Source organism: Ischnura elegans, chromosome 12 (genome assembly GCF_921293095.1).
Source record: "Ischnura elegans chromosome 12, ioIscEleg1.1, whole genome shotgun sequence".
NCBI classification, from domain to species: Eukaryota; Metazoa; Arthropoda; class Insecta; order Odonata; family Coenagrionidae; genus Ischnura; species Ischnura elegans.
Genome location: NC_060257.1, coordinates 41624206 through 41649148, shown reverse-complemented (window position 1 = coordinate 41649148; position 24943 = coordinate 41624206). Strand labels below are relative to the sequence as shown.

Below are 24943 nucleotides of genomic sequence, written 5' to 3'. Positions count from 1 at the left end.
TGTTCACATATATTACATATTATCACCGGTCATTTGAGTCTGGAATTACTTGTACCTAAAATCTTACATTTTTCACTGCTGCTCTCAGGTCTGCAAAGAAGGACCGCATCCGCCAATGGGTGCAGCTGAGTGGTGCGATCCTCGAGGAGGATGAAGAAGAGGAGGAAGAGGGTGGAGCGAGCAGCAACGAGGCCGAGGAGGGCAGTGGGGGAGAGGAGGACGACACGATGGTGGACATGGGCCGCAGGGGTGGTGTGGGAGGCGGGGGACCCAGGGGGGGCATGACGGTGCAACCGCCCAGGGGGGTAGGCATCGTGAGCAGGGCACCAGCGACCCCTGGCAAGGCGAGGAAGAGATCGCCGGGAGAGGACAGCTCAGGGACGGCAGAGTCGGCGAGTCACTAGCCACAGGAGACAGGGAAGATACGTTGTGCTCACAAGAGAGAGGTGTAGGGAATGAATGATCTCAACATTTCCCCAAGCAGCCCGCCATATTGGGCAAAATGTGGTAATGTTCGCTTTCATTAGCCAATGAACAACAATGAAAGCCCTAATGCACCCGTTATGGCTACCCAAAAAATGTCCAATACTAGGGAGCCCATAAAAAATTAACATTTTGTGGGACTATGGACTTTGTACGTCCATTATGGCTACATGTAAGCATCCCATTTGAGCAAAACCACGAAACCGACACATTTTGTGGTACTTACAACTTATACTTCTGGGTACTCCAAAATTTGCCACCAACCCCATAAAAAAATGTATTGGTTACCATTGTATTTTGGGGTTTTGTGGGCAAGCCAATATTGAACTCATGGTGGCAGCAAGTGGGATTGCCAATTCATGCAACCCCATGAAATGGAGAGATTTTGTGGTACTTAGGTCCCTTCTGGGAACCCCAAAATGTTCAAAATTGGCCACGAACCCCATAAAACAATGTATTGGTTACCATTGTATTTTGGGGTTTGTGGGCAAGCCAATACTGCACTAATGATGGCAGCTAATTGGGATTGCCAATTTTGGCTTTTGCCATTTGCAATGCTTCTTGTGTCATCGCCAACTACCAGCCTATATGGGATGCAAACGAAAGCCCAATATTTGGTGGCTACAAGGGTCATGCCGATTAAACGATTATTCCAAACACAATTCGAGAACAAGAGAGTGCAGACAATGAAGTGAGAAAATGCAAATAAGCTCGAATGACCTTGGGAGTGAAACTTTAAACATGTGATTTCTTTTTCAAATGCACCAAACTAGGTATTTCCATCACTAATACCTTTTGCACTAGGTAACTAGGTGTTGTGTTCAAAGGACAGTCAACAGCATACGTAGAAGTAAGAGATTCACTTGAGCCACTATGTGAGAGACAAGTCATTATATAATCAAATAAATGTAAATTCATCACCAACTACATCACACTTTATAGGTAATTGTGCATGGTGATTAATTGCCAAATGAATTGGCAATTAAAATACCATGTATGGGTCAGAACAATGCAATTCCTTGTTTTTCCACCATGCGCAAAGATAAGTTGGCTGAATTCAAACAATGATCTATTGATTTGGTAACATGCGGTTCAAGCTCTGAGGTACATAAAACATTAAATAGTAAAGTAAATTGAGTAACGAAGATTTTTTCAGCGTGAGTTACCTCCACTTGCTATTTTTGGGAGCCCCTGCATCAGGAGATTTGTTATGCGAGCTTTTGCATGCATTGCAAGCTGGAATATAAAACAGAAATAATTTTATCAATTCAGACAGTTCCTCTCTTTCCACTAAGTTTTTTTTTATTCTGCCATTACGTCCTCATCACAAGGAATTCACTCATGTAAGTTGTGAGGTATTAGTTGGAGTTCTTTCATGCATTTTCCCCACCTCCTGTTTTTCGGTTGTGTCAGCTGACTGGTCAGGCAGTTTGAATAGAAAAGGGGCCAGTAAAATTTAGCCAAGAAAATCGCATTAAACTCCAAGGCACTTGGAGAAAGAATGCACGAGAGAAATAAACCTTAACCTTCATCGCACACATGAGCAAACTACTTGCAATAAGGAAACTATGACAGAAATAAAGATAATGAACGACATGGAAGAAAGAGAAGGACACTAAATGTGATAAATAAATTTTGTCTGTTTCACAGTGTCTCAGACAATGCATCCTGCAAAAGTTGAGAAAGCTCAGAAGACAATGCACCTTATGCAGTGGCTCCAATGAAACGAAAGCACCTGCGTGTACAATCGAATTGGTCATAAACATTTAAGAAGTACCAATGACTTCAGCTTTCAGCAAGAGGGTGAAGTCATTTTGATGCAAATTATTAATCAAGATAGTATCAACTGATATCACACCGTCACCAGCAATGGTCTTCCACAATGTTTATCGTGATAATTTTACATGAAGTGTTAACAATATTAGTGCACACGGACTAAAAAAATACAGAGGAACAATTGGTAAGGCTAGTAATGGCAGTCCTTACTCAATACCGGAAAAAGTCTTCTTTCGCTTCAACTTGAATAATTAACCGCAAGTTTGTCCACTAATGCTGCCATTACAATTAAGATGTGGAGATTGACGTACATGGCAGCCTTTACCTTCACAGCACGTCAAATTACATCACCGCTAAGAAGACTCTTGTCTACATGTACAACACTTCCATATAATCCAAACAAATTTAATGGCATGTCATAACTTCCAGCAAACACTTATGCTATTGACTGTGTATATGTCGATGTATTCTTGGAGGCTCTATAAAATAGCCTCAGTTTTCTGTTCATTAGCTGTGAGTATGTTAATCATTCATTGAACAAAATGCCTTTCACCATTTTGTTCCAGAACCATGACATGGAAGACATCATATATCCATACGTGTTTTCTATTTTCCAATGAATAAAGTATTTTGTATTGTTGTGTAACCTTAGAAAAATATTAATTGATAATGCTTATTCCAAATATGCATTTCATTTACCTTCCATTTCATCTTTAATATGAGTTGACAGATCAAAACATATTTTTCTATATTAAATACTTGGGAGAAATTGAACATAATGACACTTATGCATTCAAAACCTCATGAACAACATTTTATGACAATAAATTTGATATAGAAGGAATGTGTTTTATTGAGATAGAAGTTGACTCCTTCATAGATGCCAATAACACTTGATTAAACAATGCCCATAACATCTAATATGTAATCATTTCAATCAATTGTATGAGAAATATGAACAAACAACACATGCAAGCTATGATCAGATTTGCCCATAAATTCCATCACATTATCATCATAAAATTCACTCATTTTTTCCCATTTCTTAGACCAGTGGTCCCCAAAGTTTTCATCGCGAAGGCCGCATTAAGAATTAAATACCAGTTTTAAAATGACTACACTTTCAAGAACAAATACATGATGGTTATTTTTAGTTATTTGTTAAAAATTATTTTATTTAGTTTCAGCACAATATAGTGTAGTAAACAGCACTGTATACTATAAATATAATGGTGGACCCTGATATGCTTTTATGCATAAAAATGTAACGCCTACGCAAACAGCAGCTTATCTTGGAAGGCTACATAAGAATTCTGCTAAGTTTTTCCATAAGGACAGATGCGAGGGCCTTGTGGACTGCATCTGGTCTACAGGCTGAATTCTGGAGGGCAAGACCATGTCAGACAATCACACTAATCACTCAAGTAACTTAAAGACTATAGTATTATCTTCTCTGCACGTACCATTGCTCTCAGATCACACAGGTTGTTCATAATCAAAGGAAAAAGTAGCATATGGATAACCCTCTTTGAATATTTTATCATTTTGTACATATTATGTATTTCATATCACTGATACAATTTTTTAATCTATGTAAATCTGCTGAACCATAATGGTATGAATAAAATAACCATTGAAGTTATGGCGTAAGGGATGAATGGCAGAGAAAGGTCTCAAATGAGATAAATTGAGCATGTAATGGAAGTTGTACAATAGAAGAATTAGATAAGAGTTAAAAGATTTACAGATATGAGAAATTAATTGAAAAGGAGAGTTGGTTATAGCCCGTTTCCGGATTACTAACTGGTGATGATGACGGCATACACCCATTAGTAGAAAAATGCTGAATTGCTATTCCTTACCTTTACTTTTGCATGTATTGATCGACATGAAGCATTAAAAACTTTTGTGTTTTAATTGCCATATGCAGCTGATGTTGTCCCCATCTACAAATGATATTATCTCTACAGGAAACCCTGACTCAAAACTTACCTGTTTCAATTGTATGAGCATTTGCTCATCTAAAACCCCATTTTCAAGATTTCATTCTGGAAGCATTTTCCACAGCTTCTTCACACACCTTTTTCTTTCCTACACTTCAAAAGCCTTCAATCAACACTCTCTCTACAACTTCAAGGAGATAATTCTGAAACAGTAAGAGAAATTCTGTCCTAACATATCTACATATCACAGACTTGATGAAATAGCACAAAAGAACACAAAAAACAAATTTTCTTCCCATGTTCTGAATTGAGTTACAGCATACACACTAATGTTAACAAAAGGTGCAGTTCCAGAAGATAAAGAAAGCATAGTAATACAATTCCATACATGTTCACTTCAATTCATTTAATTGTGAATTGAAGTATATTTATACACAAAATAGCATTCTTTACTTTATCCTCCAAAACATACCAAGATACATGATAAAGAAATATGTACTTTCATTCACTTAATAGCAAATTAAGAGAATTGTAGTGCAACTATATAAAAAATTTCCCAACTTCATCTTCCTGGCAGCTTAAAATGGAGAATCCAATTGTGTGATGTGCTGCTATTGTTAATCTGTCTAAAGTCGAATTAACACAATCATTTTTTTCCGTACCTCAAAATGATAGCTACAGTGATAGATTTTCAGGGACCAAAAAAGTAATAGCTCAACCCATCATTTTCTGAATCACAATCATTCCCACTGCCCTTTTTCCGTCATTTTCCGTTTATACATCTGTTATTCAATTAAAAGCAAAGAGTGGCATTACAACCACTGTTAGAACCATGCGTTATGATCGACTGAAGGATGGTTTCAGCGACAAAAAAAGGGATATACCGAGTGATGGAATAAGGGATGGGATTTTCATCCCTGAAGCCATTGCGGAAAATGATCACTTGAAACAGTCATTTTTTTCCGCCATCATTCAAGTGATTGCTGGAGCTGTCCCTCGGAAGGGATGGAAAAAATGATCATGTGATTGAGGCTTACATTTAACATTCAATGAACTTTCTTCCAAACATCCTTTTAGTATCAAGTTACGTTTAATGCCAGAATCTCCAATGAAGATTTGGGAATTTCCTCGCTTGAATTAACTTCAGGAATAAGTTCATTTTCTTGGTGATGGAGTTATTCTCATGACCAAAATCTTCCATCTTCTCGATGAAAATTCTGTACCTTCCCATGAAGAAATCATGCTCGGCCACATTTCATTCTTTGCCCTCTGAATAACACAGGACACTCCTATTCAAAATGAATGTCTTTGACCTTATCATAATTATTGATTTGCTCTTACAGCTTGACATGGACATTAAAATATATATGAAGAGTGCACTACCAGAATGTCTGCCAATTTGCGGAAGAAATAATCCACACTTTTTCAAAAGACTTATTAAGGCAAAAATTTTGTATTTCCAAACCAAAACGGCCAATTACTTCTTGCATTCAATGGAGGTCTTTAACTCGATTTCTTGACCATTTGAATGAATTTAAAAATATGTAAATTTTGCAAGATAGAAGGTTAATACAAGAGTTATACCAAAAGTAAGTTATATTTTTTACAAATAGAAAAATTTGTTAATTGCTATTAATTTTCACATCGCTGAAAAGCTTACACTTTCGCCTATTTCTCAACGTAGTCTCCATTTTTTTCGACTCACTTTTGAAGACGGTGCTCCAGCTTTTGTCTCTCTAAGTTGAAGAAGTCTCCCCCCAACCCGTTGAGGAAGCGTGTGACCTCTGCTTGGACATGGAGGAATTGGGTGGTTTTCAAAAATGTCATTTTTCAAACATAGCCCACGTGATAACTCAAGAAATCAATAGGGCGGTTTCCTATTATTTTTTTATTGCCTAAATCGAATGATTATTACTCCTGGAGAACGTATTTCATGCCTATAGATTTTTAAATGACTATATCTATTTTCCACGATTAAATGAAAAGTGAAAATTTTTAAGAGCGTGAAAACGTGACGGTTAAGAAGAATGCTGGGAAAAGCCCATGTGACGTCATTCTGGTTCCAGCTACCGCCATGTGGGGCCACCTTGGTGCGAGGCTATGAGCACCGCTACGATGCAGGCTGCTAGCAGGTAGCGCTTCGCTTAAATAAGGATTATTTCATACCCTAACAAACGAAGTAAACTTTCCGGCCATAGTCAATTTTAATAAGTGATTATTAAGAGATGTTTCCCTGAGCTCTGTGCCTCATGCATGCATTGGTAATCTCAGATGATGTTAAACTCCTGACTACTCATATAGCATCTAGGCTGCTGTGACGTCACGTGGAGTGGCATCGTATGGCCGCCAATCTGGTATTTTTCAAATGAAGTTAAAATTGACCATTAACATTCGTCTAAATTGGGATTTCTAAAACCAAATAATTTGTATATTATGAATACACTGATGGTGGGTAACGAATCGCAATCAATGCTTTTCGTTTCCTTTGATGAAGGAAACTACCCTATTTTCAGACAAATCGGAGAACTTTTAATTTCGGCCAAATCATGCAATTTCACTACATATTTTGCGAATTAATATCGCAACAGCATCATGTACAGCAACAGCAACAGCATATGGTGTGGCATCATAGGGTTCAAAAAAAATTGTATGAACTGGCAGTGACCAGAAAAGGCTGGTGGCCATCATTATGGTACCATCATCATTGGTATCAGAAAAGACTAGAGGCCTTTTCTGGTACTGAGGGGGGTACTGAGCAAGAGCTATGGATGAATGAACAGACCATTACAATACATTTCAAACTAAAAATAAAAGTGAACACACCTCATTACTGCAATACTCGATTTTATTTTCCTGAACAATGAAAAAAAAATTGTCACAGGCTGCTGATATGTATGGTTTCATAATCATATTGAGTAAACAATAGCCACTTCTTTCACCTCACTTCCATGACATATGGTATAAAATGAAAAATGATTTCATGGCACTGTATTTTATTAGAATGACATAGTACTGCAATGGCATAAGACTTAAAAGATAGGGTGAGAGTCACACCATAAAATCCACTGCAACTGCACTATCAACGTACATCAAATGGTTAAACACGTTTACAATACAATGCTAGGGCTTCTCAATTGAGTTAGGAATAAATGCCTTAATTAGCTAGGAGTAAACATGGATGCATTTATTTAGATACTATACCTCTATAATGTGAGGCTAACCACTGATTAATACACACACTTCAGTTCCTTCTAGAATTCCAGCTTTCGACCAAAATCAAAATATATATGCAAACATTTCAGATGAAAATAGTCTATAACACTTCAACTACCAATTTATCAAAAAACACGCACTGTGATCTACAGAAAATATATGCTGAAATGCAAAAAATAAAGGCTATTCCTTTCCTTGAGCCTAAGTACTTAAAATAGAAGATAATCTGACACATCAACTTTGAAAGCATTACCGTGATGACATAAAATTGATCAATCTTTCTTTCATCATCAATAAATAGTCACATAAAACTAACACCACACTACCATCCAAATTTTCTAAAAGAATTTTCCTGATTACATTTTGAAATTACATAAATTTTCTAGGCTAGAGAGCTTTCACCAATACGTCTACCCTTTAAATCGAGAAAAAGCTCTAAAAAAGTTAATCTAAGATGTCGATTTTTTTTCAACAAGCAAAGGCTCTATTTCAGGATTAATTCCATGTTATGTGTTTTACTTCCTACTTATTACTTTGTCCAAAGTAAAAAAAAACTTGATTTCAAAAGAGAATTTTTAACTTCCCCTGTCAAAGTTTTTCAAATGTTAAGTTTTTCACCAGTCTCTCCACAAAAAATTTTCTTTCAAAAAAAAAAGTCCCAACACATTAATTCACTAATTCAACGGTTGTTAGCATGGGAAAGAAAATTGGATACCTCATTGACACTTAATGAGAAAAACCTGGGCACAGAAACTGAAGCACAGTAAAAAAAAACTGCACGAGGAATTTTAATGGGCTGCAATGGTATGCAATGTTTCACGATTAATTTGAGTACTCATCAAGCAACCTCACGTAACAATTACATTCCATACATAGGCTGTGTGTGGCAATATATTAGTGGCATTTATAAACATTAATCTATGATTGATGAAAACACACTGGCAAAATTTACAAAAATGTAGATTGATTCAATTCAATAGGCTTTGGAAGGTCAGAATTCAGCACTTCAATTTAGCATGCTTAATATCCACAACCACATTCATATGGCTGCTTAACAATAACATAATTAGATCATCTCCAAAGTTTGTCCAATTTCAATTCATTCATGTACACTTTCAACCTAAGCATGATGATCAAATTTACAATATAATCATCTCTGGTGTTAAGGTCAAAACTTAAATCACATTTTCTGTTGGAGTAAAGCACTGATTTCTGAGAACCATTCCTCTCCAGCAGCATGATGTGCAACACATGATAGCATGACAATAGGCAAGTTCTCTGATGGGAGCAGCATACTTTTGCTTTCAAAGTCACAAGCAATGCAAAAGTAAAGTCAAGATGAATGAAAACTGAACTGATTCTTCCAGGGGTTGCCTCGTGGCCAACTTCCATGCTACACAACTATGAAATGCTGAGTACAGAGAAATGGTTGCTGCCACCACACAATGATTTGAGGTAAACCACGATCCAATATCTTTTATCACCTTGCAAGGCATCACACACTACTCAACCACTGTTTCATGTTTCTAGGAAACCAGCTCTTTACTCAAACACCGAATGTGTCGTTCCGAACATTAAGTATTTGTATGGAGAAAAAATTTGGCAAAAAATGGCCTACATTCAAGGGTAAACAATTTCATCATACCCATACTTCAACAACGAATGTTTATGCTTTGACTTGAGCACAGTTTGAGCAAATATTGTGAAAATTATCCCATATGACCCATTTTGATTTATTTAAGCACATTTAAAATTACACGCAACAATACCGCTTATATAATCTTGATCTAATATTCAACTGAATTAATGCTTTCACTCAAAATCATCAGATACAATCCTCTAGCAAAACACACCTAGACAAAGAGAGGCTAGTCTCTACATGACTTTTCATCCCTATCACTTCTAAAACATTTCAATTTTGTACTTCCATCCGAGTATGACTAAATAAAATAATTTTTAATCAACATTTAAAACTAGATTTAGTATAATTGAGATCAATTCACATCACAAGAGCATTATAACTATGCCTTAGGTAAGTTAGTATAAGAAGCGTAATTTGGTCTAAATTACAAATGGCAATTCATCTACTGGACAACCACCAATTTAAACGTGGCATTAACTACAATTAGGTAGCTCAAAAGGAACTGAGAGGCCATTAACGAAATGACATGACCAGATAACAATGCAAAATGTATCACTTGCTACTACAGCAAAATACTATTTATATATATGTAAGAGTCACCTTAATCTAAGAAATAGCCACATGGGATTGATCAAAGCGAGTTATCATTGGTTAGATTGAGCAATAAGAACACTGTCTTTGTCGTAATTTGACATTTGAAACATCGGCAGAATATGCATATATTCTGAGAGATGAAACATGTAAACCTTAAAGACTAGTCAATAACAATTCTCCCACCAAATTTGGCACAACAAACAGGCAAATAATGTCCTTAAAATATATGTATATACATATGTTAATCTGACGGCAGGATTACGTTTTTGATGCACTTGAGAAACATCTTTCTTAACTTTTGAGCATTCAGTAAGAAACCAGAGCAAAAATGCATAGAAAAAGCATACTTTGAAGACGGAACACGCAGGCACAGTTCTTGTGGATACCCATGCAAATTTCTATCAAAATTCAGAGCGCATGATTCCTTGGTGATCACGGTAAGATAAATTACCGCATCACCATTCACTTTGAAGGAAATAGGTTCCTAAAGCAACTGGATACTGTTACACACAATATATCCTCATGTACAGTTTAAATACCCAATACTGACCAGGTTTCCAACAATCTTCCTATTTAGCTTGGCATAATGGTGATTGGTGTTGTTTTCTATAGAGTACCAAAATAGTCGGCTCTCACTGAGCAGGTATGAGAAAGATATTAAGAGGATGGCTCCAAAACTCATTTACTGAACTGTACTTAATGGGCAATTCCAGACACTCCAAATTTAGCGGCAGGGGGAACTTAGTTGGTGTCAGTGGGGTAAAGTCCTTGCCTGCTACACAAGAGGTTGAGGGTTCGAGTCCCACCTGGGTAGGTTACCACTATCCAGGACATGGATGTTTATATTTATGTTTGATTTTGAAGTTAAAAACCCTGATGTAAAAGGCCAATAGTGCTGTTTTCAGCAGTACAGGAACACATAAACTGAAATGGTGTTATCTCCCGAGCCAAAAAAATATGAAGAGAGACAAATCTCACGAGGGAGGAGCTGAACATTCATGAATATATCCTTAGATAACTTAATGGGAGTCAATAATAGTCTCAGACAACTAAAGACTTATGTAGACTTTTGGAAAGTTGTTGACACCACTTATTGACTCATCCAATCACCATTGGTGTAGTACAAAGAAAATATCTCCTTCCCCTTCCTGCTTTCCCTTGGATCTCAGATGATATTTAATACTTTTTGAGAGAGTGACAATTATTCCAAGCATTAATTTCAATTTATGACTGAGTGGATGATAGACAAAGAAGTTATTTTGCCAAAAACCTGTTTTGCAATTTCATTGATCAAATTGAATTAGAAGGGGAATTCAGATCGGGGTATGTGCATTTTTCATCTGCATCATTTTCACGTCAATTCAAGATTTAGTGGATAACCAATACAGAAAGCAGTTCTTTTACCTAAAATTTACTTCCCAATTCATAAATCATACTTGGCAAATAAATTGCCATTTTTAAGTCAGGGTAAGTGCATTTTTAATTTGCATCATGATAAACTCAGTACAATTTTCAATGTACGATTGAATGGCTTGATTTCATTGAAGCTTCTTCGGAAAAAATATTCATTCTTATTCTTTTGTTAATTCAGAGATCAAATATGGACTCAAACAGGGTTGAAATAGGGAAGGTGATTAGCTGACTCAAATTTGGCCATTGTTGGTACTGAATGCCATCACCATCACAGTGAGTAGCCCGACTTTCGTTTCATCAACAAGGGATAATATAGTCTGAGGTTTCAGGCGAGATGGAGTGGAAACGTGACATAATGAAAATGAAAAAGCAGGAGCAATTTCCACATGTCAATCGTTTCCACATGTCATGTGCAGGAGCAATCATTTAAATGTAAAATTGTGGAAATTGCTCCTGCTTTTTCATTTTCAACAAGGGATAATGTAGAAAAAGGATTCACGTCTTACTGCATAAACCTTAGCGCAGAATACGAGCATCCACAAGAGCTAGCTTTACATGCGTTCCGCTCGACAGTCAAAACACACAACATTCACGTAAAGGAATACCTTCACGCCTTGAATACTTGATTTAGGAAGCAAAATATTTATATCACAATATAAAATTTCAATGGAAGGATTCCCAACTTGGACAGATCTGACAATGAATCACAGGCTGATCAAAGGATTAGGCTGTACGTGCCCACAGTCAAACATCAATAATATAAATTTGCACATTAAAAAATATATATGGCGCAATAAACAAGAGCTAATAAATACAACTGCAAAGAGTCAACATTAAGTCGCCCTCAGAAGAAAGGGAGGGCAACTAACACACCTGCATCTCTCGGACTTCATCTCATCGTTAATACCACATGATGATAAACACTGTGTTGAGATCAAGGTCCAAGTTTTCTACAACAAGGTACTGAAAAAAAAGAGAGATAAAACATTAAACAACAGCAATGAGCATTTTCAAGGCTGCATTAAGTATGTAGTACTATAAGAAAATAAAGTAATAAACTTTGTTAGGTTCACAAATATATTTTTAAAAAGCACGATCCCAATTTCATGACATTATTGTCATTAATTGTCAGGTAACTACGTCATTGTCAAAACACCCAACACAAGACGATGTCACTACGTTATGAAACCCTGGTCATACTTTTTTAAAAAATATTAGTGAACCTAACTAAGTTTATTATGTTATTTTCCACAATGGGAAGGCTTCACACGGTTTAGCCAGAAGTTATCATTTATATTACTTTAAGAGATGGGACACAACACAATGCAAGAGATAACTTTGAAAAACAAATCTTCTTATAGATAAGATCAGCAATATGATGACTGTTCAGAGAATAAGAACTATTTATCTTTGTACCCCTTCTTATAGGACTCTTCATCCACCAAATCATCAACTTAAAATTTTAGGACCTAGATCTGACTTTTTTTTCTATGCATTCTGATGCAATTTCTTTAACTGGGTAAATAATAGGCATAAATATTTGGATCTGAGGTATTAGATCCAACCATTCCTAAATGCTAAACTATTATCCAACACAAACGAAGTGTCTGACATCTATAGGCCAAAAATCAAAGTTTAGTAAAGGTGATCGCATGAGTAAAGCTGTCAGAGCACCAGTGGTTTTAATGATTTTTGACAGTGTCCATAAGTATTGCTATTGATGTTATAAATATTTCAAACAATGGCTTCCAATAAATATGCTCCACTAAATTACAGTAAAACTTCTATGTAGTGAACCTCTTTACATCATAAACCTCCATACTTCATACCACCCCTCAACTACCCCACCAAAAATCAAGTTTGACCGACATTTTTCCATCACTACCTGAGCACCTCTCTGCAGGTAATGGTGTTGACGTCATTGGCCATCGTATTCACAAGTACCGTATATGTCTGAATATAGTCCCCCCTTTTTTTCCAAAAATGCCCAATGTAAAAGTAAAAGGGGGGAAAATATTCAAACGCATTTTTATTACTTTTCCCGAAACTGAAGCCTCAAAATTAGGGGGGGGGACTATATTAACGGGGGACTATATTCGGAGAAATACGGTATTAAGAGAATTTGCAAATGACTCACCTTTGATTTGGTATCATAGGAAAATGGGACAGACTGCCCGTTAGCTGACACTCCACGCACTGGACCACTCACGCCCATCACTCTGACGGCACCCAGGTTCACCGGCACTGGCACACCTCGCCACGTGACCACACCTGAGAGCACGGATCCCTCGGCCGTGCCGGTGACCTGCTTGGCGGCCAATTCAGCATTGCTGTCAGGCCTCCTCCCAGGCGTGGTGTTCCCTTTGCCCAGCGTGAATGTCAAGAAGGAATAGTGGCCTTCCTCCCATGTGTCTGTGGAGAGAAAATTAATGAAAATTGAAGAGAACATATAGAGTGAGTGAAGAGTATATTCTGGTTAGTTAGGACACATCAAGACCGGTAAACTTTGTCCCACTTAAGCCACTTCCATTTATCAGTATTTTTACATAAATTAGATTAAATAGACATGCAAGGGGCATATGATAAGTAAGGTCTACAAGGCATATGGGTCGCCATATGCAGTGTTACGCAAAATCTGGTTACCTTGTCGTGTTTGTTGGTCCTTCCCCCTCCATTCCCTTATAAAGTACCACATTAGCAAGCTTATTGTTGGCATATAACCCATTCACGATAGATGTCCCCGTTGTTGCTTTGGATGGAATGTAATTGACCACCCACCTTACAGTCATACCATCACCCCCTGTGACTATCATCTCCTTCTGACTCTCGAAAAAGGCCTGAGATAGCAAAAATTTGACGACGAAGTTCAAGAAGCGGTTCTTACCTGCCTATGGGAAGGGGCAGTAAGCTGTTCAAGGAGGGAATACTAGAGTTTGTCTCAAGGATTTGGAAAGTCACTGAGTGCAAGGGCGACTACATTGAAAAATAGCTGAATATTTAAGGTTTTTATCCATGTAATATACATCAGCAATAAATCTCATTAACTATAAAAAAAGAAATTTCTTGTCATATGCCCCTGATGTATGTATATGAAACAAATAGGACTAAAGTAGAAGCTACTGTCATCTTCCTCCCATTCCCCTTCCACTGATAACTGGGCCTAACAAAAGAAGAACTTAAAATGGGAGCACGCGGAGCGTACTCAAGGCCGTAAATCACATAAAGGCTTGGACATAACTGGCTTCAGGTGTTGTAGATATGACACAAATCTTACATTTTTAGTTTAATATACAGATAATGCAAATCACAATAGTTAATGCTTGCTCAGCGTATCATCTCCCTCAAGAAATATCAGTCGTAATACCGAGCGTACACAGTGAAAGGAACTTTTTGACCTCGCTAAATCCGATTTATTTTACATGTAAAACATAGGCTGTTTTGCAGTACAAAGATTATCACTCGCTAAAACGCGATTCTCGTAAAATGTCATAATCGCTAAACCGGGCTTCCACTGTACTTGGGTATTAGAAAGCATTTCAATCCTGTTATCTATTAGTTAAACGATCACTTTGAACAAATAGGTACTGTAATAGCCCAAATAACTGGAATCTACTGTATAAGACCACAAACACAATTAACACAAAAACTATGAACTAGTCAGCAAGGGATTATTCAGTAAGCTAACTAAAAATAGGAATACTTACTGAGAGAGTCATCATCATCCCAATAGAGGACTCCTGAAGCAGTTGTGTCGTTGTCTACAGCCACCATGAGCTCAATTTTATTCTGACGGCTGATTTAAAAAGAGAAAAAAAGAAAGTGTGATTATAAGCAAAAAATGGTTCACATATGCAGTCTGGCACTCGCAGAGAAGAATTCAAATTAATCACACACAAGTTAGTGATATTATGCTGAATTTACTTGACTTATATGGAGGATATTTTAAGTGGTTAAGAGCCCTGAAAAGCAGCCTCTATACTCTATACTGATGGGGACTAAATCAGGCTATATGTATTTGGATAAATACAGTTGAGGACCTCAAATCCGGAATCCAGAAACCCGGAAAACCCGAAATCCAGAACATTTGAAAATTCCTCTGCTTAGTGTCTCGACTTGCCACCTCGTGGCACCACTCTCCAAGCCTTGTTCTGGGATGAGTAGGAATTTAGCACATACTATGGACATACGCTAAGAACCTTGTCAGGGACACATAAGAATATCAAATATCAAGTACATACAAGAGCCTGAGCACATGTATAAATTAATTAATTTACTAAATATACTATGAATACCAGAAATCCAGAAGCCCTCCGGTCCCAAGCTTTCTTGATTTGAGGTCCTCAACTGTATATTAATATGATGTTTGATTTTTTCTACAATGACACATATAGGAAAACAATTCTCTAAAATGATAAAAGAAAGTCACAGCCGAAACTTTACTCACGTTTGTCCAGTGGTCATGTTGGGTGCCTGCATGGGAATAATTGTTCCACCTCGCACAAGGAGAGGGATGGTATCAGCAGGAGCAGGGAGCGTAACCATGTGACCAGTTTCCGATGATGAAATCACTTCTTTTGAATAAAAGTCATACCATATGCCCTTAGGTATGTAAGCGTCCACAGCAGTTTTTCCCTAGAACCAAAGAATGGCTACATAAAGGAACAAGTATTTACAGTGTACATGAGAAATTAGATTATGACAAAAAGAAATATTTGGAGGTAGGTAAACAAGAGTTTATAAGGCCAAATTAAGAAATCAATAGAAATTTAATAAAAATACATCTAACATATTGAATAGAATGATTGGATTCATCAGATTTAAGAGCATTGTTAAACTCTCAAGATCATTAAAAATTTTTTTCAACATGTTTAGGTGGAAATGAGCATTATCTATAGCAACTCCATGTTCAATTTTATAAGCTGTCAGGGATTTGTCACTTATTCTTTCCTTATATTTTATTAAGATTTATTTTGATCACTTTGGTGGTAGTGCCCTCTTTTTTCTTTTATGTTAATCAGTACATGAGAATAAACTTCACACATGTGCTCCAAAGTTATGACCTAATGACATGAAACTACAAGGAGGAACAAGTGTATCACCAACGTAAACTTAAAGTAACATTTTCAATGCATATGCAATAATTAAAATCTCTATTCAAATCTCTTAAATTTAATAATAATTAATTTAAATCTCAGCTATTTTAAACTCTATTACTCAAGGTGCTTTTCTACCTGAGAACTTCAGAGTAATCAAGGATCGAGTTCATATGGTAACATGATAAAAAAACCCCTAACCAAGAAGTTGGAAAGATTCCTTCATATAATTTGCATTAGTTCATACCTCGTCCAAGACAGGAACAATCATGAAACCAGAGCCCCAGAGAAACTGCCGGTCAATTCCATGAGTATTGGGATCATCTGGAAACCTGTCAAGAGGGAGATGGATAAATTAAGCTTCCGGCATAGCATCTATCTCAAGACATTCTGTGAACAAGAACATGAACTTCACCTTAAATTTCTGACAAAATTCAGTTGAACTGTCTAGGTATAACGGACAGGAAACAAGAGAGTTCCAAAAGAGATCAAGACAGCTCAAAACATTTATAATGAATAGTTCAATACAGGCAAAATAAAGAGATTTCAAATTAGATATCACCCTTCAATGCAGTCACTTGCTACAGAAAATTAGGGAGTCAAAAAAAGTTCATTCCTTAAGGCTAACAAGGCAGTTAAAGACATTTCATCACAGTTTCAGCTCACATTCCAGACCATTTCAAAATACTATATCCTTACACTAGATGAGTTGATGCTAGTATATGTATTCATTTACACACTTCTAACCCAAATTCCATTTCTGTGAGTCAATATCAGGATTTTGTTCAGTAGCAGAAAGTATGGTAAGAAAGTAAAAAAACTTTTTACTACATAACAAGCTACCATTTTTTAAATTTTTTTAAAGAGAGAAAGCTCACAAAAATTTACCGAATTATACATTTTTCCTCACCGAGATTTTTTTTGCCCATTCTCTTGAATAACGATGAATACACAGTGGATCCGTGGTATACTATAACGACGTTACGGCAGTGATGCAGCAAGCTACAGGTTCTGGGTGTTTAGTAATCACCCTACTATGGCCAAAATTTACTTCAAAATACATGCTTTTAATTTGCTTAAAAAAATCATGCTAAAACAAGAGGGTAAAAACATTTTAGCACACCGCTCGTGTTGTAACAATACAGGCGGTCCACAACTTTCATATACTCAATTTTCGTACAATTCACACTTTCGTACATTTCAAATTGACATCTTGTACTTGACTTTCGTATGCTAAATTCAGACTTTCAAGCATTTGTCTGTAATTTTTAAAAATTCCCACCATGTTTACTGCGCATCCCAACATTCAACTGTCTCATATGGCAGTACATGCAGACAATACGAACATATACAATCAAGGGCAGTGTTGACTTTAATCAAGGTGATTTTTTGAGCGAGACATTGCTTACTACAGGCTCCTTCATCAAGAGAAGAAGAAAGCTGTAGTTCAGCCTCCATTGGAGAGATTTTTCAAAAATATGACTAGATGCCATCACACAGCTTTCAATAAAATAAATAAATAAGAATGCTTCTTTCTGATAGTGTTTTTCCATTTGAGAGCTGTTTAATTCATATATGATATTACACCTTCAATAACGATATTGCATGAAATATCTTCCCAATTCTGCCTTTTTGTCTTTTTTGAATAACATGTGAAATACACGCAATCCCGAGTCACACTGTAATGAGATATCACCCGTGGAGGAAAACGAGGTGTAAAAATTAAAAGGTATCAAGAATAAGGGTTCAATAATAGCATTTTGTAATGGTTCTTGGTATGTCTTTTTATTCATAATGGATATTATAAGTGGAATGTCAACTTAAACACAGAGAGGAAGTTTCACTTGGTATCCGCAATGGAATTCTGTTTTTTTTTTTTAACTTTAATTTACATTTTCTGTGTATTTTCGAAAGGAATTTGGTAATGTGAGAAATTTTATTAATTTCTTATTTAACATTAGTTCATAAAATTAAAATCTGTGCAGAAAATAAGGTTTTAGTATATATATTTCACTCTTTTGGAACATAACCCCTGATTAGTATGGAACTAAATGGTTCAACTTTCGTACAAGTTTTCAGGAACGTATTGTGTGCAAAAAGTCGGGGACCGCCTGTTCTTATAGTAGCAGGCGTGACTGGTGGAAATCCTTTATTGTTAGAGTTGAAGGAATAAAAACTTGGCTGTTTCCACATGGCGTTTTATTCTTTCTAACCATAGTTTTGTTACAGAGTAACATAACCAATGCTTCAGACCACCTTGATAATGTTACTCTGTTACGAAAACCATGGTCAGAAAGAATAAAACATGTGGGAACAGCAAATTTTTAATTCCTTCAGCTCATTGAAACAAGAGGGTAAAAATATTTTGGGATCATATTTTGGGCTTAATATGGAATTTATAATTTATAGAAAAAGAGGGTAAAAATATTTAGGGACCATTGCCTTTTGTCACTAATTATACTTGCTTAATATGGAATTTATAATTGATAGAAAAACTTTTCAATAAAATATGAACTCCACCTCCTTCGATCCTTTTGTCTATGCTGACAATTATTTTTACGTATTTATTCGGCAATTAATGCATGCTATTTCACTCTAGGCAGTGAAACCAAACTAGCAAGACACTTACTCAAAGAAAAGAGGTCGAGCCACGGTGTCCCCAAAAGCATGAGCTCGCCAAAACAGTGTGTACAGGTACGGCAGAAGGGAATAACGTATGAGGAGAGCTTTCCTTGCTGACTGGACAACCAACGGTCCTAGGCTGACCGGATCCTGATCCTATTAATATAAATACAAAGAAAATCAATTCAATGGCTAGCAAGAGGATAAAAAGTATTTCAGGATAACTGGTGATGCTACAAACCCTCTTTTATGCCAGTGTTTTGGCATAAAAAATTTGCAAATTCCATGTATAAGTAGATATGTTGAATACAAAAACAGATTTAATTAAAACAGTTGGTTTCCAGATGGATCATCCATATCCAAAATCCCATCCTTAACTATTTACCTTTCACAAGCGGGAACATCATCACTTCACAAGTAAACACGATTATATACATTACAAAAGAAATAAACTTTATCTCAACGATCACAGTCTACATCATACTACAATGTCCATTTATAATAAAATGCCATCCAATTTAAAGAATATCAATAATCCAAAAATCTTCAAAGTTAGACTACAATAATACCTTGTACAACACCCTAATTACTCATCAGATGAATACCTTGTGTACGGGAAACATTTTCCTCGACTATTGTTCTTAACAAAATTATTGTTACAGCTATTGTATTTAAACCATGTTTATTTCCTGTGTTATGTCTCCTTATTTTCTAGTGATTTTTTTTGTAATGCTGTAATTGTATAATGAAATATTTTTCATACTTAACCCATTAAATTCTCTATTGCTAATTTTATTTGACTTGCCTTAAGATTGTACACAAACCAACAGGGTCAATAAACCAACGGGGCCATTATTGTTATTAAATAAATAGTGCATACTCACAATTCCATCATCCGTGTTATGATTTCTGGAGAATGGGTAGAAGGCTCCAAGTTGGCTCCATCTGGAGCATAATTCTACCGTAGTATTTCCATTGAATCCACAGATATCAGCGCCCACGAGAGGAACGCCAAAAATATTGAAGTTCAATATTGCTAGAAGAAGATTAAATATTATATTAAAAATAGGGATGCCACATTGGACAACGTGGATCCAAATATTTGAAGATAATATGATTCATCAGATAATGAGATCGGATCCAAATTCACAGAAGTGTCTCATCTGGATCCAATATTTTAAATTAAAGCTTCACTAAATGAATTATACTGATATCTCCACCGCACAAACGCTCAACAATCGCCCACCTAATCAAATCCACGCATCTAGAAGCGTAGGTGAATATAGGGTGGGGACACGTATACCCCCCAGACCCTTAAAAAATATGCAAGATTTTTAATAAGGTCCCATTTTCATTGCCTTTGTTTTGTACTACGAGGTATCCTTGCGCCCTCCCCAGAACAAAATCCTGGATACGGCCTTGCTTGTGCCCCACCCCAGAAAGAAATCCTGGATCCGCCCCTGTCTAGGAGCCCAGCAATATGAATTCGCTCAGTGGCAATAGCCGAAGCACAAACGCTCACCTCCGAAGCTTGGAGAATTGAAGGTGGACGTTTATGCTCCGGATACTGCCAGCTAAGCGCATTCATAATGCTAGGCTACTAGATGAGCCGATTTCATTTGGTGGGTGATTTTTGAGCGTTTGTGCAGTGGATGTATTGATATCATAATAGGGAGAGTAAAAATACCATTTTGTGCTGATGAAGTTATTCCACGTGCTGACGCATTACAACATTGCTTGTTCTAACTATGAAATACATAATGTGATTCAAAGCTCTTGGGGGTATTAGGCAACAGGAGTTCAGGTTGTTGAAAACTTTCTTTTTATTGGAGTAAAATAATGAAGGAAGTCAGTCCTTTTTGAACATCGAGTCATTTTTTATAAGTGAATAATTGTTTCATTCTACATAATACATTGCTTGTAAAATGAAAAATAATACCATTGGTCATCTTGAAAACTTTTACTTGACAACACAACAGACAAAGTCATATGACGAGTATTCCGTTGATTCAGCATAGTGTAGGGTAATTACGTAGGATAATCAGTGCTGTAGTTGGGCCAGTACGGCATACCCCATAAAATCCAAACTCGTTATAAGCATACCCGTTAAAATACCTTTGGGGCCAGAAGTATAATACATGTTCAGCTGTTGGATTTTTTGGTGAGCACCGCCTAATTTTTTTTTCCAACAACAGCACTGAGGATAATATATTATTAATAGCAATAGCATTTCTTCTCATACCGCTATCATTTGTTCTAAGTATGTAAATGGTATGTCAAAACTTCTAGTCAAATCAGCAAAGCATGGGCAAGAATATCGTAATTGTGACTGGATCGAATTCGTAACTAGTGTTTTGCTCACTTCTGTGATATCGAAGGAGTTGGGAGAAAGATATCAAATGAGCTTAGACATACAAATACATAATCAAGCTCATTGGCTATCTCGCTTCGATTTATATGATTATATAAGATCAAAAAGGAATTAACTTAAGCTGTTGAGGTGCCGTGCTTTCACACTGTCTTCTTTTCTTGTGCCGGCCATACTGAAATGAGGGTACGTCTTATATGCCATCAAATACAGTACTTTTCTTGAGCGTAAGTATCAAGAAAATTGTCAAATCAAATATTATCACCTGTACCACAGGCAGATTTAGGGGGAGAGGCATAGAAAGTATAAAGGCTATAAGTAAACAAAGTATTGGTTTCTCAAGAGCATACCAAGTGCCAAACGTGAAAAATATTAATATATATTCGCAGAAACAAGGCGATGTATACCACTATATTGTACTTATTATACTTCAGCAAATTTTATTATTTAATTCACTTGATGGATATAATGTGGTAGCATTATTATCTTTCTGCTGAGTTACTGTACATTTTAAAATGGTTTGTGTAAGCTCATCTCCCTTAATATCCATTGTAGCATAGATTCTTTAATCGAAGTGATCAGCAGACGAAATTTGGCCGTCATGTTTTTGTAGGGTGTAGGGTTGGTTCGGGTACCCTACATTAAGTAGGGCCCGTTTAGTTCCAAAGACGGCCATATGTGGGGCTTGATGTGGCGTATGTAGGGCGAGATCGCTTTATGTAGGGGCTGATGACGTATCCAGGGATGGTTGGCCCTACAGGGTCGACTAAGAATACGGGCCTAAGTTCGTTTTATTTTGTGTATTACCTCAATCTCAATTCGTATATTCTCAATCACTTAATTTAATATGTATAAGTTTCATATCAAAAAATGAGAATATTTTCAAACAGTAATTGTTGTATTTTGTTTTTAATCTCATATATGAGAGGACCAGTCAGACCCTTCTGCCCCCCCCCCCCCCCACCCAGAAAAAAACCCTGGATACGCCCCTGAACTGTACTCTGAACAATTTCAAGTTGAAGTTTGACACAAATTTAACCCCAACCAGCAAGGGAGGAGACTTTTAAAAAATCCATGCATAAATGTTTCAAATTATCACCTGGTACTGTGTTGGCCATGTCAGTCCATGTGGAAGCCTCGTCCCCACTCCAGTGGCCAGCATAGTGTCCGTGTCCAGCAAAAGTGGAGCGTGAGATAACAAAAGGTCTCCTTCCTCTCAGCTCTGTCATGGCACTGTCAGGAAACATGAGCTCCAGTTATAATTTGCATAATAATGGTGGCCTTAAAAACTCACCACTTAGACTAAAAGCCAATGATCCTGTTTTAACTGAATTAAATTAGCCTTAGTACTGCCAGTGGGGTGATATATCAGTCCATCTTTTTGCAGTAAACCCTTAGACACTCAAGATGCCAATATATCAGCTCTTGGTTTTTGCCTTCAAATTCTCAAGGTGCCTACCCCTATGAAAAAATTGTATAAACCTGTTTCAAAATTTTATACAATCTTATACATTGCCATGGCAATTGTATAAATTGTATAAAATTTTGAAATCTTATACATTGCCATGGCAATTGTATAAATTGTATAAAATTTTGAAACAGGTTTATACAATTTTTTCATAGGGGATACATTGGCCCCATGTACATTAACATGTAAAAATAGTTTTAAATATTTTGAGTTAACTTTACTTTTAAGCTGGAGATTTTACAAATTTTATTACTCCTGACGTAATGGTATTTCTTCAACAGTATTTAATTTTATACATAAACAAAAGAATTTGTTTACATAGAACACTGAGTTCAAGAAAGCCTGACCTGCTCTTGAATCGGGCTTGAGCTTTCTGGGAGTGAAAACGGAAATCGCAGTGAGAGCAAAGTGTAGAATGATAGCTGATATTAACTTTTTTCTTCATAAAAATAACATTCAACCCCACAATAGTTTTTTTTAATGGTTTTAAGTGGAGTGATGCATGAGTATTCTTTTCACAGTTAAATGATAGCTGATAGTAACTTTTCCGTCAAAAAATATGACAACCTACCCCATATTTTTTTACTGGTTTTAGGCCCTAAATATCTTCAGCATTAGGAAAAAAATCAAGCTGCATGAAATGAAATCTAGAATCCACTGAACCCCTTGGAAAAATTGTCAAAACACTAAATTTTCTACAGAAAAACTTTGATTTTACACAGTTGGAGGGACCGAAATATGGGCACTGCGTAAAATCAAAGTGTGTAAAATCAAGAGTTGGTATTGAGGTGGAGTATAGTTTTCAGGATAACACTTGCTCATTATTTTTAGAACGCTTAGTCATACACTTTAGTACAGTTCTGATTTAAGCCAGAACTGAAACCAGAAAAAGTCTCATATGTGAGATTTTACTTTAAAAGAGCATGAAATCCTTTTCAATGACGTCAGATATCCCGGATTCAATTACTCATTTGAAGGCAAGAAAATGATGCCTAATAATCTTATTCACTCACAAGCAATACCACAGTTGACGTGTTACCTTAAGAGAAACAACGTTGCATTCCTGAACAATGTTTCCCACAGTTGAACAACATGGTTGAATTGCTAGCATTTCTAGCACTAAGATTACTTCTGTTACCCAGGAGAAATTTTGGAATGGTGACACTAATTGCTCGCAGAGAAGCTAATTTTCGAAAATATTCTCATTAAAAGCAGTTTCAGGAAATCCGTTTAACCACCTGCAGACAAAAAAAGATTGGAGATTGAAGAAATGAGATATATGAGGATAGTCAACCAAATTAACCCCATTAACAGGGAGCAAAATTCGCTAATACATCACAAAGGCTTTACACCCTGTGGGCCTGGGTTCAAGTCCTGGCAGTAGCAGAAACTTATCAGAGATGGCCTTATCCCTACTTGAGTGTAGTGTGGAGGGCACTTCCAGTGCACCACTCTGTTCAGCAGATGGGACGTTAAGTCCTGATCCCTTTGGAGCCTATCATTACAACCTGGCTAATCCCAACATAGGGTTACTATCCCCTCACCCCTTACTTCATGGCGCTAATGACCCCAGCTGTCGGTTACCTCCTTCCAAATAGCATGCCATAGATAATAGGGAGCACACAGGACCCGGGGTATTCGTAATTTCAGATTTTTCTGTTGTTTACATCACTTTTTTTAGAACTATTTAAATAACCGCGCAACTGCCGCCATGCCGCCAGTGATGAATAAAAAATTATTAAAAGTCCGGAACAATTTTCCCTCTTTATAATTTTTGCACATTAATAAAGCATTTTCCTATGAAATTTTAGCATTAGTAGATTGAATCTACCGGGTATAGCTTCTTCATCGGCATTCTTCCGCGAATTCAGCGCCGGGACCTTCGACTCACAAGCCCTGTGACTCATCTTCACGTAATATTTGCCTCCCCATATCTGATAACAACACCGGACACTTTTTGTACTTCGATATAATGGTGCTAAGCCATTCCTGAGTTTACAGGGACTGCCTTATCATTCACGTCTTGAATTTGACTTCAATGATTACATGACGATTGATGACGGGAGTTATTCTCCGAGGGCATTAACTCCCGTTCCATTAAAAATAAACACTTGCCACCAAGCAGAGTTAAGCTAATAGCTATCCAAGTTCCAACCATGTTGCATTTAAACCCACTGACAATGAGATTCAAGTTGAGTCAGTTCTGATGAGCCCACCGCGCAAGCAACTTTCTCTCGCCTCCATTCGTCCCGCAGATGTGGGGTTAGCCCGCGGAATGAGACAACGCATGCTGCTTTTACCATCGTGTTGAATCACCATCGACTTACG

At 36.8% G+C, this 24943-nt stretch overlaps 2 protein-coding genes across 3 annotated transcripts in view; one reads left to right on the top strand and one right to left on the bottom strand.

The window, feature by feature from the left end:
* Positions 1–2942, top strand: part of LOC124168886 (serine/threonine-protein kinase SBK1-like) — a 99734-nt gene extending 96792 nt beyond the window's left edge. Inside the window, exon 8 of the mRNA XM_046547261.1 lies at positions 89–2942. Within this exon, the coding sequence (XP_046403217.1) occupies positions 89–404 (316 nt within the window). The 3' untranslated portion in view covers positions 405–2942. The remainder of the gene's footprint in view (positions 1–88) is intronic.
* Positions 2943–7029: 4087 nt separating this feature from the next.
* LOC124168757 (lysosomal alpha-glucosidase-like) overlaps positions 7030–24943 on the bottom strand; it is a 42908-nt gene continuing 24994 nt past the window's right edge. For both annotated transcript variants that reach the window (XM_046547027.1, XM_046547028.1), the window contains 8 exons: positions 22247–22380; positions 19664–19815; positions 18787–18935; positions 16405–16489; positions 15509–15696; positions 14769–14857; positions 13202–13476; positions 7030–12027 (listed from right to left, as the gene is read on the bottom strand). In XM_046547027.1, coding sequence (XP_046402983.1) covers positions 11965–12027; positions 13202–13476; positions 14769–14857; positions 15509–15696; positions 16405–16489; positions 18787–18935; positions 19664–19815; positions 22247–22380 — 1135 coding nt within the window. In that variant the 3' untranslated portion in view covers positions 7030–11964. The remainder of the gene's footprint in view (positions 12028–13201; positions 13477–14768; positions 14858–15508; positions 15697–16404; positions 16490–18786; positions 18936–19663; positions 19816–22246; positions 22381–24943) is intronic.